Source organism: Hippopotamus amphibius, chromosome 8 (genome assembly GCF_030028045.1).
Source record: "Hippopotamus amphibius kiboko isolate mHipAmp2 chromosome 8, mHipAmp2.hap2, whole genome shotgun sequence".
Lineage (NCBI taxonomy): Eukaryota > Metazoa > Chordata > Mammalia > Artiodactyla > Hippopotamidae > Hippopotamus > Hippopotamus amphibius.
This window is the reverse complement of record NC_080193.1, coordinates 71,871,948-71,891,921: the sequence shown is the minus strand read 5'-3', so window position 1 is coordinate 71,891,921 and position 19,974 is coordinate 71,871,948. Positions and strand designations below refer to the sequence as shown.

Sequence of the window (19,974 nt, the reverse complement as noted above, 5' to 3'; positions counted from 1 at the left end):
TGCACAGTAGCTATTCTAGGGAATAAAGGCCTTGTGCCCAGGAGATCTAATGAGCTGATTCTTCAGCAGAGCAAGTGCTAGACAGTTAGCTTTTCCTTAGTTATTTGAAATTCTCAGGAATATTTGTATTCCCTAATGGAGGGAAGACCCCCACTTGAAATGCTGAGATCCCCCTCATGACTCAGAACATCAGTCCAGGGCTCCCTGAGGCTCTGCCAGGGAGGATGAGATAGAACTGTGTTGATCAAAGGCTGTCTGTGGATGTTCCGGAATATCTAGTTAGGCCAGTATGATATGCACATCTGAAAAAATAACAATCCTACATATATAGTTTACACATACTAAACGCAAGTGCCAACAAATGGCAGGTGGTGTGTGATAGAGTTGTGAGTGAGCTGTCTTTATTTAATGGGCTATGACTGCCACATCAAGAGTGAAAATGGGTGCACGTGGGCCAGGAGTGTCTGGAAATCTGTCCTTGGAGGCCAGCCGGCTATGGCCCAGTGGGCAGAGGGAACACCGGAATCTGAAGTCAACCCGCCCAGGGGCTTATTTAGCAAGCCAGGGCCAGGCCAGTACAGGTCCATCCCACTGGCCTGAGGGATGCGGCCCCTTCATGTCCTCTCCTGCTCTCAGGACACAAAGGAGACTAGTTAACTGAGAGTAGAAAGTTCTTGCTGAAGACCCAGGTGTGAGCTGGGTGGGTGGCTTTGGGGGCCAGACCTGGGGGCTAAATTGGATCTGTGGAGCAGAAGACCCTTGAGCTTGACTGTCCTGAGCTCAAAGCTGGTTTCAGAAGCTGCCTTCTTTTGAATTGATCGAGTATTTTGTATGATTCCATCTGATCCCCTTGGTTGGCTGTTTAGCTGTGTTATTTTAGTGGTTACTTCAGGCATCCTGCCCTTGGAAATAAGTTGAAGGTTCAAGGAGCATGAAAGACAGAAGGTGGTAGTCAGTGAGACTTCTTGGTTGGGGACAGGATAGTGAGGGTGTGGGCATCCAGCCCAGCCTGGGCCCAGGGTGGGCAGAGGACAGGAAGTGCTCATCTTTACAGGAAATCACTGCCTTTATGGCATCCTGACCAGGGCTTAGCACCTGCACCCACGCACTTCCATGCACGACGGTGCTGTGGGCAGTTGACCTGTTCATGGGCCGCTCTGCGGTGGCCTTGGACCCAGCCCTGTCAGGATTTGTCCACCTTCAGTCTGGATGGTCTGTGGGGTAGGCAGTCCAGGGCAAATGCAGGGTCCCAGCTCACCCATGAGGTCTCCTGAATCAAAGGTGTGATCCCACCCATCACGGGCATCTTCAGTTGACTCCCTGGTGATCAAATTTAAGTGCCTCTGAGCTATGGGAGTTGGGACTGGAGGCATGATGGGAAAATCCAGCGAGTCTGGAGACCACTGAGTGCGGGGTTCTCTCGCCCTCTGGAACCTTTCCTATAGGCTTTCAGAAAGGAGCCCTCAATATGCCAAAAAAGGAAAGAAAAAAAAAAAAAAGAAGGAAGAGAATGTTGGCCTTTCATTGGACGCTGAGCAAAGAAAGATGTAGCACAAGCGTGGCCTCAAGCTGTTGACCCTGAGAGACCCTCACAGGGAAGGAGTCTCTCTTGGGGGCGACATGAATGCATGGTCTTGGGGTTCCATTGGCCACTGGGGGGTCCCACAGAGACTCCTGCCTGCAGAAGGGAAAAGAGGAGTCTCAGAGACACATCCAAGCAGGAAAGATGTGAAAAGCCAAATTCTTGGGGTCCCCTTTTCACCCAGCAAACTCTCCGGTACTATCTCCCACCCCTAGCCACCTCCCCACATCTGGGCATCAATCTCAAGATGTTCAAACTAGAAAATTCACATCAATTCAATTACTCGTGAGCAGTGGGAAAATTGCAGTTGGCTCCCCTGCCTTCTCTTGCTTTGGAGACAGGGTTGGTAATAGTCGAAATTAACACTGCATGGTTGCATCTTCCAGCCCCCAGAACCCGGTCATATTCTCACGTTCCGATCACAGTAATTGTGAGTGAAAGAGGCTGGTGCCTGTCCTGTCCTGCACTGAGTCCTGCACACAGGGTAGAAGTCTGTCAAGTCAACCTGTTCAGACTCAGCTCATTCACAAATCATCTTCCTGTAGAAACTGTGAAACGTGAAAAACCACACAATGGATTCAACCGGGTATGTGGAGTTGCCTGTGGGCCACCGCTGTGACACCAGTGTATCCAACAATCTCATGGCAAAGGAGTGTTTAAATCACAAAGGAAGCTGATGCTTTATTTTATTATTATCTTACCCCTAAATCCAGATTCTCTGTTTAATGCTTTTAAGTATTTAATATTTGTCCATTTTCCTCTCCAGGTTGAAGAGAGACCAGAAAAAGACTTCACGGAGAAGGTAAAGAATTTCTGTTGAGCTTTATATTGTGTCATTTATAAACCACTAGGGTCCTGAAATTTATGGGTGAGACTAACAAGAAAAGATATTGCTTGATCTTTAATAAAGAATTTCACCAGGGAGTAAACAGGACTAGTGCATGGCTCACCAGCCAGTGTCACCACCTTTGGGGTCCCCGAGGGTACTTCCAGTGTGTGTGTTACACCTGCAAAACAGTGAGGGAATTCACAACGGGCCCGGCAGTGAGGCTTACAGTTAATCCAGAAAAACCCCGAGCATCCATGAGGCCCCTCGAGGTGAACCTGTTTGCATTGCTCACCTTAAACCCAGCAAAGATTTTCTGATTTGGAAACTGAATTCAAGTAAAGGCACCATCGTGGCAGACTGAGAAGTGATTTTGGTTTTGGCTGAAGTCCCATTTGCTCTTTGCCATGTTGCAGGGGTCTCGAAACCTGCCCAGCCTATCTGCAGCCACACTGGCCTCCTTGGGTGGGACTTCCTCTCGGAGGGGCAGTGGGGACACCTCCATCTCCATTGACACCGAGGCCTCCATTAGGGAAATCAAGGTAAGGCTCTCTACTTACGCATGCCCTAGAGAAACCTTTTGTGAAAATCAATCTTCAAGTAAAAAAGGATTTATTTTGTAAAATTCCAGCTCTTTCTTCTCCGTCTGGTCTCCCCTGCCTCCCATGAGCTCGGTGTTCCAGTAACAGCAGGACCCAGTCCAGTTCCGGTGTCCTGTGGGGAGCTGCCCCTGACCTCCCCGCCCCAGCAGGGCAGGGAAGGGCGCACCTGCGCTGGGATTCCTCGGCTCCCCAGCACACCTGAGCAGGACCTCTCACCACACTGCCATGTGGTGCTCAGCCACCTCTGTACAGAGCAGGCATAGACATTCCGTCCACAGAGTTGGAACATGCTGGACACAGGTTACTCACTTCTCCCGACAGGACTACTCTGCCCTTTGAGCACCCTCTCCCTCTACTTGCAGTGTGCCCTTCCTTTCCCTTTACAATACGCCTTCAGTAGACCCCATCATGGTATTTTAGTTATTTTTCCTTCTCCCACTGGACTGTGGACACTGTTCTCTGCTACAACTCAACACTGAATGTGTGACAGAGATGTGGGCCTCTGCTTGTTAAAGTAACTAGGGACGTTGCATCTGAAAAGGAGATAGTGCAAAGGAAGGGCTGAGTCACCAGAGCTTGTGTCTCTGGAGAGAGAGCCAAGGCCAGGGTCAGATTTGGCTTCATTAATTGATGAGCTTTCTAGTAATGAAAATGGGTGGAAGGGAACCAGCCTCCACTGCTACCTCCACTGGATGACATTTGCCAGGGAGGCCAGAGAAGAGCTTAAGCATCGGGGCCGGTGGGACTAGGTTCCCCTGCAGATGCCTTCCATCTCCTGTGCTTTATGGGAACAATACTTTGACTTCTCTTCCTGACATGTCGCTCCCCTGTGTGGTCCCTCGGCCTTCTGCAGCCCTTTGGTCTCCCTTCCTGCCTCGAAGTAGAGTTTGCTGCAGTCACGGTCCGTCTCTGTTCTTGGGTTGTGAGCATCACCCACTTGTTCAGTAAGGACTTCATGAGACTCCAGCTTATGCCAGACACCTGGGGCTCTGTAAGGGCAGGGACAAGGCTGTGCTGATTTCTGTCTTCAGTACGTAGCCCAGAGTAGAACTCAGAGAGCTTGAATGAACTGTTAAATATGAGTAAGTTACTCTGTTCCATTTTCAGAAGCTCATTTGCCTGTTTTATAAAATTGTGTAAAAAATATATGAAGACACTCACATTTTATAAAATCATGTGAAAATATCACAAGATACAGTGAAATTTTCATCCTCATAGTATTGAATTTATCTTATTTTCCTTTTAACACTTAAAAACGTTAAAAGAAGATGACTCAAACAAGGAAGCCGCCCAGAAGTAGAAAAGAATCAGAGACTCTCCTTCTTTGTGATCTCTGTCCATTGTTTCCTTTGACATCATTTGCCTTTTTTGCCATTTCCCCCAGGAGCTCAATGAGTTAAAGGACCAGATTCAGGATGTAGAAGGCAAATACATGCAGGGATTGAAAGAGATGAAGGTACCAGCTTATGGAAGTGTGGACTCATAATATTAACCCAACTTAACTTTAAAAAATTCTACGGAAGACCTTCCGACTGCGTGCTTGCTCTAAAGAGGCTCCAGACTGTAGACCTCAAAGTGGCAGGAACTCTAGCAGCATGGGTGTGTGTGCTCATGGCTTTCCCAAAGGCAGCTTTTAAACCAAGACTTGACAATCATAACTCCTCCGTTGAAAATGTTACTAACATGTTTCCCGATGCACGTCTTGTACTCACCCCGCTCCGAACACACACACACACACCCGGCTTAAAACCCCTTTCTCATTTCCCCGGAAGTGTACCCTACCCTTGAAGAAGGGCTTTTGGTTTTCTTCACTTTCTGCAGTCCTGACATGCAAACAGTACTGCCGCTTAATTTGCTTCCCAAAACAGCTGATGTCTCCCGATAAGGGAGTTCTGTTGCTGTGCTTTTGAAACACACAGATGATTTGCATACTGTGCCGTTGTACTCATGGAAGCAGCGTCTGAATGTGGATCATCTTGGATTGATTTGAGTAGATACACAGTACTTGTAGAAAGTGGAATTACTGCCTGTGCCAACCAGGAAATTGAGTTCCCAGGCTCCCAGAAGATGAGGTGGGGAGTCGGGGACTTTATTCTCTGACTTCACTGGGCAGCTTGGGCAGCTCATGGATCTAGCAAGAGATGGTAAATCTGTTACTTCCTTTTCAAATCCCGAGAAAGTACCTCCAAAACAGTCTGAGTTCAGTATCCCAGGGGCACCAAATCACGACTGATTAATCGCTTTCTTATTTGTCACCTCTCTTTAAAAGAGGGGGAAGATTAAGATTCCAGCTTTTAACTCCTGCTGGAGTTGGAAAGGGAGCCACAGAAGCAGTGCAGGAATCACTGGTGCCACCTGGAATCCTCGCCCTGGTCTGTGGAGCCTGCTGGCAGCACCAGACACGCCCGACCTTCGGTGCCCGCCCTTCTCCAACTCAGGGTCCTTTGCATGCGGGACGCTGCTCCCTGTTCTCCTGGAGTCGCCTCCCCTTGATATGTTTTGGGATCCACACGGCTGCTGTGCTCTGTTGCCTGCCCTGCCAGGGTGTGAGCCCCAGGGGCATGTTTATTTTGCAGACCTCGTTGCCTTTTTGTCTTTTCAAAGGAATGACCTTTGTCTTTCCAGGACCTACCCAGTGAGACCCGTGTACCTTGTTGAGTTTTCCTATGGGTTGCAAATGTGAACTTCCACTTAAGGCCATCCTGGTTCATAAGCCCTGATGGGGACAATGGGCCACTGGTGGCAGGTGTTCTATCCCCCCACCCCCACCCCCCGCACACTGGCTCTGTCCCAGGTTCTGGTCACGTGTCTTGAGTGGTTTCGTCAGACACCTGTCAACAGCCTGGCCCAGTATGACAGGCTACAGAATCAGACTCCTGCAGCCAGGGCTCTGCCACCTCTGTGACCAGAGCCCTTTCCCGCTGGTGTTCCCTTGTCCTAATGACTGAAAATTATTTTCATCCCTAGACAGAGTTAATAACTAATTTTCTGAGTCATGAGAATTTGAGCAAATCGCAAAGGGGGACTTTCTGGGCATTTCAAATTGCCGTGTGTTTCTTCTTCTGCTTCATTTGCTCTAAGAAATAAAGTCTAAATTTAGGGTTGAGTTTTTCAGGGTTTTGTTAAAAAATACTGGACTAATTTCTTTTCTTACTACAATTTCAAAAATTTGGCCTGGTTTTTGCAGGACTCACTAGCAGAAGTCGAAGAGAAATACAAGAAGGCTATGGTTTCCAATGCTCAGCTAGACAATGAGAAGACAAACTTTATGTACCAGGTTGACACGCTAAAGGACATGCTGCTGGAGCTCGAAGAGCAGCTGGCTGAGTCCAAGCGGCAGTATGAGGAGAAGAGCAAAGTACGTGGTGGTGTGAGAAAGGATGGTGGAGTATGTGTGCATATATAGAGATATGTAAATGGTTTATGTAGGGATGGGGAATATATAGAAATAAATGATATATACAAGGATGGGAGAATACGTATGTAAATGGTACATGTAAGAATGGAAGAATGTGTATATACACACACATATATATAAATGGTATATGTAATTATGGTAGAATATATATATAAATGGTATAGGTAAGGATGGCAAAATATATATATCTAAATGCTATGTGTAAGGATGGGAGAATATGTATGTAAATGGTATATGTAATTATGACAGAATATATATATATATATAAATGCTATATGTAAGGATGGGAGAATATATATATTTAAATGATATGTGTAAGGATGGGAGAATATATATATGGTGTATATATAAGAATGGTAGAATATGTATGTGTGTGCATATATGTGTATATATTTGGTATATGGTATATACGTTATGCATGTATATGTGTATATTTGTGTGTGTGTGGTTTTTTTAAAAACAATCATTCTCCACTTGCCCTGGAAGCCCAAACATCTAAGAATAAAACACCATGCTCTTTGCTGAGGGACTTAAAATATTGATATGCACAATTTCAATGTATAAACTAGAGACAATTTTACTAGGAGGACATTAGTGTGTTTTGCATGTAAGGTAAAATCATAACCATGAAAAAACCTGCCTACAAAGGACCCAGCATGCTTGGATAAGGCGCAATTAGATACTTCAAGATTTTCCTGTTAATATACATTTCTTGATTTTTATTTTGTTATCTCAACACCAGAAGGAAATAGTTGTTGCAAGTATCAAGGATTTTAAGAAAATTATATTCATTTGCTTTCTGCTGATTGGGAAAAGACACAATTACTCCACTTAATTAAACACCTTCATTAATCTCAGAAAAGGGTAGAATCTTACTTGGGCTTTCATTAAGAACCACTGGAATTAATGTGTTAACTTATGATATCAATAGAAAGCATGAGCACACGTTGAAATTAATGGCAGCAGGCTGATTTGCTGAAGGCTGGGCTCAGCCGTTCTCTGTGAGACAGAGAACAAGGGATACATGTTTTTCATGTTTTAAGGAATTAGTTGGTTTGTCAGATCCTAGAATATTGTCCAATTTTTGAGAGTTGCTGCGAGAAATGGAAAATTTAACCTGTGAGTGTCATTATATCTTTTTTTTCTGACTGGCTATATCCTCTAAATCCCAAGGGTTAAAACCAGGGTACCATAACAACTCAAGGGCCTTCTCCTTTCACTGATGTAGTTGAGTTAGAAGCTAAAGAAGAATGTTGCCCGTGAAGTTCCTGATGACCGAACTCTGAAACAAAGGGGAAACTTTTCATGAGACCTGATGCCATGAAAGCTTTCTCTGAAACTAATTCATAATTTAGGAGCAGAGAGCATGTTCTGAACCCCACGTGGGTGGAAGAGTACTGTAATACACTCTAAATACTCCTAGAATGCCCTCATTCAGGTATCAGGAAGTAGACCAAGAAACCCCAAATCTAGTTCCAGAGAAATGGGGTGATCCTGGAACACTGACCCAAGGTGGGGACCATGGGCCAACCAAAGCCCGACAGACAGGTCCTTGTCACAGCTACGAGGGTCCCGTCACCCCCAGACTTCAGAAAGGGAGTAAGCACATGATGCCAGGAACATGAACTACAGTGACAGAAAAATGTGATTCCACGGCAACTGTAGCGCTGTTTTCCTCCTTTATAGGAATTTGAAAGGGAAAAGCATGCCCACAGTATACTCCAGTTTCAGTTTGCCGAAGTGAAAGAGGCCCTGAAGCAAAGAGAAGAAATGCTGGAGGTGAGTAGTTTTTCCTGCTTTTCTTCTCGTTTCTGTTCTTTGTGTGTGTGTGTGACTTAGGAGCATGTTGTTGGGCAGTTACTAAAGCTACCAGTTTTCTTGAAAATTGGGTGTAGGTGAACTCTCTGTGCCTTGCTTGAGGAGACAGTCCCTTTTATAAGTGAAGATTTTCATTCTTTGGTGGTGGTGTGTTTATTTGGGGAGGTGTGGCAGACAGAATGAAGGCCCCCTAAGATGTCCACATCTGAGTCCCTGGAACTGTGAATAGGTCACCTCACTCAGCAAAAGGAATTTTGCAGATGTGGTTAAGGACCATTGTGGTGGGAGATTATCCTGTATCATCCGGGTGGGCCAGAGTGATCCAAAGGGTCCTTACAAGAAAGAAACGGGAAAGTCAAAGGCAGAACAGGAGATGTGGCCACGGGGGTGGAGGTCAGAGCCACATGAGGAAGGACTGTGGGCACCTCTAGGAGAGAAAGAAAGAGGGGAATAGATTCTCCCCACCGTCCCAAGCCTCCAGAAAAGAACCCAGGCCTGCCCTGCCCACACCTTGCAGACACCGTTCGGACTTCTGAGCTCCAGAACTGTAAAAAAATTAATTTCTGTTGTTCTAAGCCACTGAATTTGTGGTAATGTGTTACCATGACAATAGGAGACTAATACAGGCTTGATTTTTTACCTTTTTAACTTGATTAGAACTCTAGTGCCTGTAAGTGAGAATTTCACTCCTACTGGTTTTCTTCTTGCACTTGGAGCTGGGGAGAAGGTCAAGGATAAAGTACCAGCATCCTGAGAACAAGCTCGAGATCAATCAGGAAAACATGGTGCTGGGACCTCCAGGGCGCCTGCTGGCTCAGGGCTTGTCTACACCGCAGAGTCTCTTCCTGTTTAACCCTGTACCTGCTTTCTTTCTATCTGTTCCTATTCTTCAGGAAATCCGACAGCTACAGCAGAAACAGGCGAGTTATATCAGGGAGATTTCTGATCTTCAGGAAACAATAGAGTGGAAAGACAAAAAGATAGGGGTAGGACTCTCAAGTCTTTGCAATCTGTTCGAGTGGGCGCTCTGCTTAGCAAATGGAGTGCTTTCGGAATCTATGGTTTGCAAAAAGGCTTGTATGAGTTTGCATGTGACCCCCGTGTGACACAGAATGAATAAAAGAGAAACTACACGAACTTACCCCACACTGACATGATCTCCGAACTGGAGGTTGACTTCCAACGTGGAGATTCTCTTTCTGTCAGCATTCCCGGCTCCCTGCCTGCCTGTGAGTGGCCAGCGGCACCGACATCAGAGGAGGCAGGAAGGCGCGCTGGGCGGGTTCACTCGTGGAGGGTCAGACCTCTTAGAATTCCCTGTCTGGTGTCACTGGGCTTCTTTTCAAAGGGCTTTGAGGAAGCTGCAAGGTGCAAGGTGCTGTGCCCCACACATCCCCACCTAGAGCCTCCCCAGCGAGATGTCAGCCCCTCTCCCTCCACAGGGGGAGAAGAGGCAGCCCACCTGCATTTAGGAGTGATGAGCAGAGAGAAAGAACCCACTTAATAAAGTGCCAGCTGTGCTCCGTGATGCCAAATGGCTTCCAAAACACGGCGACTCACACCACACGGCTCTGATAACGATCTCTAGACGGAGCAAACATCAGCACCTTCACATTGTGAAGCTGCACCCGCCTTCACTTTGACATGCTCACTGACACTTACTTAAGACTTTGTGTGCATGTCTGTGTGGGTGCATTGTGTTTGCTTCAGGACCACTTCATGTTCATCTGTGACAGCAAGCAATGAGAATCAACGTACAAAATAGTCTAAATTACTAAAATAGTTGTCACTCGGGGTTCTTAAGCTTTTCTTCTTCTTTATTTATTCCTCATTTAAATGGGTGCATTGCTTCTGTTACTTCTCTAACTATGCTGTGAAACTGCAGACTACGCCAGGAGAGAATGTGAAAAAGAGAGCATCCTTCAGAAGGCCAATGTCTTTCAGGAAGCATGCACAGTGACATTTCTTGGCTGGCTTTAAATGGAAAGCTTAACACTGCACCGTGTTTGTATCTCTAAGCATAGCCTATCGAATGCCTTGCCGATGTTAGTGTTTTACATAGCGGAAGCCTCCTTCCCAGCCCTGCTTCCGAAGTCGTCTGCTCACCTGTATGACTCTTCTCTCCCTTTGCTCTGCTGCACACTCAGGCATTAGAGAGGCAGAGAGAGTTCTTTGATTCCGTAAGGAGTGAACGGGACGATCTTAGAGAAGAAGTAGTCGTGCTGAAAGAGGAATTAAAGGTACGAAGCCAAAGTAAAAAGATCCAGGCAACAACAGCAAATTCCAGGGTTCTCGAGGATGAATGTGTGTGGAGAGTGGTATTCATTAATTTTATGTCGTTGATTTTAGTCCTGTTAATAATATGAAATCGTGGGTTAACTGACCCCAAAGAGATATGTGAAGTCAGTGTGGATTCCGTGGGGTGTGCCCCATGGCCTTCAGATGTTTACAAGCATATCTGATCTTAAAAGCAACTCTGATTTCCAAGAATTTTCTTGATATGCTAAATTTTTCCCCAAACTCATTAGTAAATTCTCCAGGACATTACTCCAAGTTAGAGAATATGTTTGTTTCTTATAATAAAGGCTCGAATGTAAGGATCTCTCTAGCTGAACAGTGGTGTGGGTGTTAGGAAAAGTTCTGTGGGTTGTAGGAAAGTTCCACGTCCTGTCTGGATCATATCAAGAGGTCTTCAGCTGCTGGCTGGACACAGAGTAAAATAAACCAACAGGCAGCAGCAGGGGTCAGACGCTCAGCACTGTAGGAGGTGGTGCTGAGTCTAGGGGCTATGGCCACCAGCTGGCTCCTGCATCGCCCGTGGAAACACCCACGTCAGCTGCTTATAATGAAGGGTCAAGGCCAGAGCAATCGGCCAGCGGGGAACAGGCTTAAAGCTCAGATTCACAGTGCTGTTCCTCGCCAGGGTGTGAGTACAGGGCTGGGAATGTCCCCAAGCAGAAGAGAAAGAACTGTGGGTGGCAGGAGGAGGCGAGGGAGGGGGCGATCCTGGGCGAGGTGGGCATCCTGGACTTGTAAAGTGTGGCTGGGTTTAAAGGGTTTTGCTGTGTAGTGAGCACCAATTGTATTTCTTTGAATGTAACAGCCAAGTTACATCATTCCTTTCAGAACACGTACATATTTTTTATCTCTGTCTCTCCTTTTGAAGAACGCAACTGGGGTTTTAGAGGGAAAAACCATTTTAGAGTGATTTCCTTGATGCCCCATTTCTGGCAGCCTATAGTGAAAAAGGATGCCCAAGGAAAGTGTTTTGTCACCGGCACATTAAGATGTGGATGGGAACATGTAGGGAAGAAGGGTCTTTGGAGGAAGACATCCTAAATCTATGCATGTTAATAGAATATTTACAGGGGTGAAACCTAGCACTGCTCTGTCTCTGTAGAGTTTTCCTCTGCTTAGGGAAAAGTAGGGTTTTTAATTATTATTTATAAAATAAAGTTTAAGCTAGTATCACTTAGTGAGTATTATGACGAGCCTGTTTTTATTCCCAGAAACATGGAATAATACTAAATTCAGAAATAGCTACCAATGGAGAGACTTCAGACACTCTAAATAATGTTGGCTACCAAGGTTCTACAAAGATGACAAAGGAAGAATTAAATGCCCTCAAGATGACAGGGGATGGGACCCTAGGTAAGTACTTGTTTCTCTTTGATCCTTCCATCTTCCAGTCAGCATTGGTTCACATTCCATGCCTTGGTAGAGTTGACGTAATCATCACTGATTGATTAACCATCACCCAGCATGCCCTTCGTGCTGTCACTTCATGGCAACTTCCTTGCCGAGCGATGCCATCACCCACGTGTGTTGTCTGGCGTGTACCTCTGTTCAGTGCTCACCACCAATGGCTTAAGAATACGTTTCTTTTGCTTCTCAAAGCTACCCGTGAGACTGTGAATACCAGGAAAATAATCTCACAATTAAGTGACAGTGTTGACGGGTCTGTTGTATTTGGTTTCCTTCAGCTATGTGCCAAACACAGCGTTATGACTTACTCTGTTACAGAGTTGTCAGATCAGAATGGCAGAGGCTGTAAAGAAAGTTAGTTGACCATACTTGCAAGCCAGCGCTGCAAATCCTGTGCACCGTGAAGCGTTTTGAGAGTCTGAGGTGCCTATGGACAGCAGAGGGACAGGGAGCCCTGGGTGGCGGGGGGAATGGACAGGGAGCCCCCAGGTGTAGATGAGATGGACCGGGAGCTCTGGGTAGTGAGCGTGGTCAGTGTGGACAAGAGTCTGAATACGTCTGCCCCTTTGTCAGAGATGATGTTCCTTTGTATGTCACATTTTTGCTTCTGAAAGAATATAAATTGGGGAACCCAATATATTGTAGGAAAATTTTATACGATTTCCAAATATCTGAAAAGATTCCCCAATTAATATTTGTCTTACTATACTTGGCTTTGGGATAAACCTTCAGCATCTTGTGGGCAGCCTGAAGTTGTAGCCGGCAAATAAGGCCTCGCTTGCAACCATTTCCAGCTTTTCACAGTGAGGCTGGGATAAGGTCAGGGACCGTGGCTTTCCTTTCCATTTGGGAGGTTCTTCATGGAGGTGAAGAAACCTGTAGGCCCCCGCTTCCCAGGACCGGCTTTCCGGGGCGGGGTGGGGGTGCCTCATTACTTTGATGACTATTCAAGAGACACAGCTCTTTTCATTGAGTCAGAGTTGCTGAAGGAGGACACAGTGATGTATGTCCATCCTACCTTTATGTTCCCTACCTGAGCAGCTAGAATTGATCATGCTGCTCTTGTTCAAATATACATTGTATAAATCCTTGATAACTGTTGTGTAATGAACACTTCAAGAACTAGAAACATTGGTTTTGTAAGTGGTCTCTACGTAGTTTTTGATCACATATCCCTGTCAGTAAAGAACTGTGGGAACTTCCCAATATATATGTTTATTTTTATTTATATATGTGTAATATTTAATTACTATAAAACACACATTATAAAACATTTGAAATACTAGAGATTTTTAAGGGGTGAGGGAAAGCTGACTCTGAATAGGATCCTGCCCGGCGCTCCCTCTTCCCTGGAGGCTGCTGGTCATAAGTTACCAAGCTTTGACTTTCAGTCATGTGGTCGTTAATATGCTGCAGTGTTGTTTGTGTGCAGAATCCAAAATGTAACCCTTCATTCCAAAGCAGCAACAGGTCCTTTCATTCATAATTCTTTCATCAATGAATGATTTATGTTTAATTAAGAGGTCTCCTGCTGTAATCACCCCCCTTACCTCCAGGAAAGGAGCAGAGGTGTTGAGGGCACAGCCTGCTTTCCCAGGAAGACAGTGGTTAGAGGGTGGAGGGTGGAGTTCTCTTTACCTCCATGAGCTATTTCAAAAGTGGCTTCCCTTGAGATTGATCTTGAGGTGAACTGAATGTTTCTTTTAAAAATCGTTTGAAAGCTGCTCTTAGAGCTGCATGATCTGCAGTGCAATTTGACAGCTGGAAAAGTAGGCGTGGTCCCCGTGTGCCTCCAGAAATGAGAGTGGGGACCATGAACCTTCAGTCATTCTGAAACCCCTCACCTTGGATGGCTTGGCTGTCTGATCCAGAGCTCTTTCTTATTTGTTAAAATTTAACTTCACCTTTGAAACTTCACCTTCACCCAGGTGGCACCAGCAGCCACTCTTGCCTCTGACATGGTGGCAGTGGCCTCCGCTGATCCAACATTTGCTAACGTGATGGCTGCTTTGCCGCACAGAACTGGCGAAGGCTTCTGTCGCGTGCTTCTCCAATGGCTCTCTCTCTCTTTAGCAGCGGGGTTGGTGGGGAAAGAGATCATGTGTTTACATTGTAATATATGTTGCGTGGTCAACCACATCACGGGGTCCCTTCAATTTTCTCAATGGTCTTTTAGGAAGAGCCAATGAAGTGGAGGTGAAAAATGAAATGGTGGAGAATGAGGGGAAAAAAGAAATCTTGCAGAACACTGAGCAAAGACAGCCCAAAGAGGACCCAGGAAAGGACTGTGTGGACACAGAGGTGTTACATCCTGGTGACAATGCCGAGGAACAGAAAACCTCTGAAGACAGTGCCCCCTCCCCGGGAACATTAGTAAATTCTGAGAATGAGGAACAGGTTCAAAGCCAAATTCCAGAGAACGCTTCCTTCCTTGAAAACACACAGCAGGTTGAGTCAAGTGAGGTCATAAACAGTGAACGAGATGGTGAAATCCCAGGTCCTAGTATTGGGCAGGGCAGTGGTAATAATGCCTTGGATATCAAAAACCAAAGTGAAGAATCTGCCGAAGAGTGGGAAAAAGAAAAACAGGAACATTGTAAAACCAACTTGGAAGAGATTAGCAGAGAACCACATCAGGAATCTGCTTCTTTGCAAATATCTGAATTTGAAAGGCAGAGCAGTGCAGACACTGGAGAGCACAGTGGGAGCTCCACAAAGGCTGCGCCAGAGGCAGGGCTCACTGGATTGAGGGAGGAGGAGGGCACAGTAGCCTTGAGTCCTCCAAGGGGTAATGATGACGCAAGTCACCATGAAAAATGTGAGGTAGATGCTCCAGAAGGCTCAGACCCAAGCTCAGAGTGTGATTTAGAGAAAGAACTTATCCACCAGGAGGTAGCAGAGCCCAAAGAGGTCCCAATTCAGAGCATAGAGGTAGGCGGGGAGAACAATGAAGAGGAGGATGAAGGAAGGGAATTAAAGGATGAGAAACCAATCGAGCTGGAAGTCCAAGCCATTCCTTGTTCTCCAGAAGCCAAAAGCAGTCCTCAGGAGGCAACAGGTCCAAGTACGGTAGATGCCAAAAGTGAACCCCTAGATGCAAAAGAGCCCGATGAAGAAAAGAATGACCCACAGGGAGAGGCATTGGATTCGTCACAGAAGAAAACAAAGAACAAGAAAAAGAAAAACAAGAAGAAAAAATCACCAGCACCTGTAGAAACCAAAGATGTTCAGCAAGAGTTAACATTTCAGGACCCAGATTTAAGTGAAATGAAAGAAGAGCAGGTAAAATTTACTGATGAAAAACCAGTTGTAGAAGCACAGAATGAGGTCACTAAAAACCCAAAACAGAACAGTGTAGCAGGAAGCAGTGAAAATGCTGATGGTCCAGAAAATCCTAAAATCGAGTTGGTTGGAAAACTTAACCAAAACAATTCTGATGTAAACACTAAGGCAGGGAAGGCAATAGCTGATGGAGACACATTGGATTTTGAAGATAACACGATTCAGTCATCAGGCACCAGTGTCAGTAATAAAGAATTAGAGGACGGTACTATAAAAGATGATGCTGAGGAAGATGGCATGGCTCCCAGCAGTCCTGTAGGTCCAGATGATGAAGAAGTGCCTGGTAGTGTACCACTCCAAGACCGAAGTCCCTCAAAGGACATTAACGATGCCTGTCAAACAGAAGACACAGAAGAGCCTGTGACATCAGAAAACCTTGGTCAGACAGCCAGGAAGGTTTCCGATAGCAGTGGTCTAGAAAACGATGACGTAGCACCAGCAGGCGAGGTGGGGGACTTTAATTCAGAAAGCAAGGAAGAGATGATAGGTGGACACGGGAAGGGCAAAAACAAAGAGGACTGTACCTTGTCGTAGGTTTAGGTGGGGTCTTGGGGGATGCGAGGACTGTACACAAGTCCAGCTGTGAGAGACTCCACCGGTGAAACTCAGAAGATATTCTAGACTGGTATAGACGACCGAATGACAATCAGACACCAAGCTGTCTACTCCTTGAAGCCATAGACTGTTCTCTGTAGATTTCTATTTCATCACTAAGGTTATCACCCTGATGAGAGGACACTTCTGTTATCAGAGTAAGTTCTGATGGCGAGCATGACAGAAGTATCAAACAACAACGTACACTGTTTTATATCTGCTTAACATCAACATCAAAATATTTAGCCTTTGCCTTCAGCTGATGTGAATGTGCATATTCTTGACCAAATGTCTCAGCATCTAATTGAAATGACCAAATAGTAACCTGAGATTTCCATGTTATGAGTATAAATTGTCTCATTCAAACATATGTGCTTTCATATTTGATTTTGATGTGTATAATATAAACTGTATGGTATTTTATTTAAAAAGGACATAAATGGCCAAACAGCATATAGGTCACTGAGTGATGAGATTTGCACATTAGGATGATAATTAATCCTGTTAGGGATAGCAGATAAACATTTTACAGCACTAGGGAGAGCTTACTTGCCTTTACCTCAAATACGTATTTTATCTCAGATCAATACTTTTGGATCTCATTCTTGAGGATACCTGAATTTATTTTGTAGGTGACTTTGACTTCATGCCAATTATGTACCAAAGTCATTTTATACAAAGCCTTTTTTAAAAAAAAATTTTCTGGAAGAGATATATGTTATAATTGCATTTCCTACTGCAGTATTTGGGCAGGGAGAATCATTTCTAAAATTTATTTTTTAACCTTAAAATTACTTCTCTTTGTATTTGTCTAATCATTATTCAGTAGAGCAATACAGAAGGACGCTATTTTTGTGCAAACTGCTGTTTAGACTCTAAGAGGATATTATAACGAGTTGAATCACCTTTGGTATTTTGGTATAAATATTTTCATTTGTTGTTTTTCAATATATTCTTATTGGAAATTTCTTGTTTTGATCTTTCTGGACAAAATATATATTTTCTATATAAAGAAACATTTAAAAAATAATTGTAAAGTTAAAAAATCATTGTAAAATATTAAAATTACAAGGGAATGTACAGTATGAATGCTGTTGACACTTTATGAGATCATATGATTTCGTATTATTGTTACAAGATATAATTGCAAAAATGACCAAAACCTCAACAAAATTTGAGGCAAACATAAGTGTTATTATGTAACTGAAATAAAGACAGTTTATAATTTTACAAGCCTGTGATTTCACTCTTGTGCTACTTGAATTCTGACTGTGGCTACATTTAATCTACTTCTGGGTTGCTAATTCCCAGTAGGGTTCTATGGAAGTCTCATGCTTAATATCCAATGCCAGTAGTGAAGAGCTTCTCTCCTGGCATCTAGACTGGGGCTAGTATTGGACCATCCTTGAGTAAGATCTTTCCTCATAGAAGCTTCTGTGATCTGTGGCTCCAATGAAGAGCCCAGGTGAGAAAGGTCTCCATCCTGTTGCTCTGCTTACAGGTGCCAATACTTAGAATGTTTTGAAAAAGATGATGAGAATTTCAAATATACATTGATGATTTCTGTATAAGTATCCTGAAGCAGAGGATAATGGGACTGATCAATTCTCTCCACTTATGCTGTATAAATAGAAAACTATGGGGCTCACTAGAGAATCAAGTCCAAGGGCTGCAAAGGACTTTAAAGTCCATGTCTCTAACTTTAGCAACACTGCATTCTTCCTGGAATGCACATTGGGAAACAGCTCTCCTTCCTACTCTTAAGGGCCTCTGGGGAAGTGATTCAACAGCCAGACTCTCTCAGTGGTGAGATCATCAAACCATTTGCCTTTCTTTCCCATGTTATTCAACAGCACATTTAAGGGCATTATGATAGACTTCCCATCCCTCGAGCCAGCCAGCCAGCGGTCTCAACTGTTCATCCCTCACTTAATCAATAAACATGTAGATCACTTCCTATATGGAAGGTGCTCTGACCGTGAACAAGCACATAGGACCCAACCTCTAGTGGGAGCGGCAGCTGAGAATTGGAAAGTCAGCAAAAGATAAGGATTCTGAAGAGTCAAACCATCCTTGATAATCTAAGAGCCTTCTTTATGAATATCAGTTACTCTGCTCTGAGGGCGAGATGACATTACAGCCCCATACAGTAATTAATGTGCACATGAAGGCCCCTGAATTATCAAGAAATGGTTGCCTTTGGTACATTCAGTGTAGGAAAGCATGGAAGTATATAAGGCAATTTGGAAAGATCTCAATGTCAAACGATTCAGACTGAGAAAAGAATCGAAAGGTTTCCTGTCAACCACATCCCCAGAGGAACCTGGACCACTGAGGTTTCACTATAATGCAGAACAGAGAAAAACATCCATCACTGACATCGATCACTGATACTTTAAATCAAAAAGTTGGGAAATTTTTTAGCCCCAAACCAGAGCATGGCTACTGTATGTAAAATGTTACTTTCCTTCCCAAGTATAAGTAATGTAATTATGAGTTTATGTAAAAAATAGGGAAAGGTAACTGAGAATTTTGAATTATAGGCTATTTTATAACACACAAAGGTTGGGAAGCAGTAAAATTTTTGAAAAGAGTGTTTAAGAAGGAGGTGTATTGCACTGACTACTTTCTATGATGTGGAGTATTTCCAGTTAATGGAAAACCTAATGACCTGAGCATTTAAATTTCCACTGTCACTAGGACCCTGGAATGCTGCTTCTAGGGGTTTAGACAATTTAGGGTTCCTGTTGTCTACTGATAGATTCCTTTCCTAGGGGATCACTGTGTACGACATGCTACCATGGCCATCAAAACAGGGGAACATAACAGTAAGAGTCATTCCAAATGTCCGGGCTCTAGAAGGAAAAGAAGGGGTGTTTGTGAGTGTGTTACGTTCAGAATATGTGCTTATTCGGTGATGATCTTATACAGGGAAAATGTCTTTCAGGAGAAAAACTCCTCCACTCTCTCCCTTTCTGACCCTTTTACCTCGAAGACCAACATATTTTTTGAGACGTGAAAGGTTTCAGCTGTTCAGCTGAACTGAAGCAGCGGCTGGTGTAAGGAGTTCCCATCTGTACAGACCTCTTCGGCCCCATCGACAGGAGAAAAAAGAATCGTCTTCAGCAACCTTTCCCTATTCTGCCTTTTAGGGGAAGGAGGGGCTTTCCTGGTGAGGGAGGCTAGCCCTGGGGAAGATGAAAACAGACCACGTGGATTATAATCAAACTAAGTCAGTGCAGGGAGGGAGCAGAGAAAGGACCACAGTCAGTGAATTTCTTGAGACCTCAGTCTTCCAATCATTATCTTTACGAATATGGAGGGAGGTGACTTTTCTCTGCAATGGGCAGCGGAAGCCACTCTTAATCCACAGAATGAAAATTGGTCCTCCTAATAATATATTATTATGAGTAAGCTACTAAGCGCCTCTGTGCCTCATTTTACTCTCTGAAATTGGGGTTAGAACCTGTCTTTTAGAGTGGTGGTGAGGATCAGATCCAGTAAAGCACTAAAGAGAGTAAATGTTGAGTGACTGCAGTTGTTGCTGGTGGTTGACCTTGCTGCAGCCTGGACAGACGCGATCAAAACACGCAAGCCCCGCCCCCCCGCCAGAGCAGGGCTGGAGGTCCTGGTGCTAGCTGCCCCCGTGACTGTCCATATGGCCTCACCACTTTGTTTCTCCTTTCACAGGTCTCTTAAAGTGTGAAAGAAAGTGTGTTGGAATTGAATACATAAAAACCAGATTTTTAAAAAATGTAACCCTTTAACTGTGTTACAAAAGTAACTTTAATCGCCAATTGATTTTAACTTCCCAATATAGAAGAAAACTCTGAGTTTGAGATATTGTGACTTCATTTTGTTTAATGCTCATCATTTGGGTGTTTTGGAGACCGGTGATGAGCAAGGCTGCTTGGTGTGCACAGGTTTGCAACACTCTCCCTGAGTATCACAGTAGTTACCAACCATGCAACACCAGTCACTTCACAGGTTAGACTTGTTGATTTTTAAAGCTTTAAAAAAGCAGTATTCATTTTCTTTTTTTTTTTTAAATTGAAGTATAGTTGACTTACAATATTACCTTAGTTTC

The 19,974-nt window shown here is 44.4% G+C and overlaps 1 protein-coding gene across 27 annotated transcripts in view; it reads left to right on the top strand.

Moving 5' to 3' along the window:
- LRRFIP1 (LRR binding FLII interacting protein 1) overlaps positions 1–19,974 on the top strand; it is a 146,415-nt gene that overhangs the window by 118,423 nt on the left and 8,018 nt on the right. For 13 of the 27 annotated variants that reach the window (XM_057744853.1, XM_057744854.1, XM_057744851.1 and 10 more), the window contains 9 exons: positions 2,349–2,384; positions 2,825–2,950; positions 4,395–4,466; positions 6,198–6,368; positions 8,115–8,207; positions 9,140–9,232; positions 10,394–10,486; positions 11,756–11,897; positions 14,128–17,120. In XM_057744853.1, coding sequence (XP_057600836.1) covers positions 2,349–2,384; positions 2,825–2,950; positions 4,395–4,466; positions 6,198–6,368; positions 8,115–8,207; positions 9,140–9,232; positions 10,394–10,486; positions 11,756–11,897; positions 14,128–15,827 — 2,526 coding nt within the window. In that variant the 3' untranslated portion in view covers positions 15,828–17,120. Of the gene's footprint in view, positions 1–2,348; positions 2,385–2,824; positions 2,951–4,394; positions 4,467–6,197; positions 6,369–8,114; positions 8,208–9,139; positions 9,233–10,393; positions 10,487–11,755; positions 11,898–14,127; positions 17,121–19,974 lie in introns of those variants that run through there. The other 14 variants (XM_057744863.1, XM_057744877.1, XM_057744865.1 and 11 more) reach the window with 8 other exon arrangements.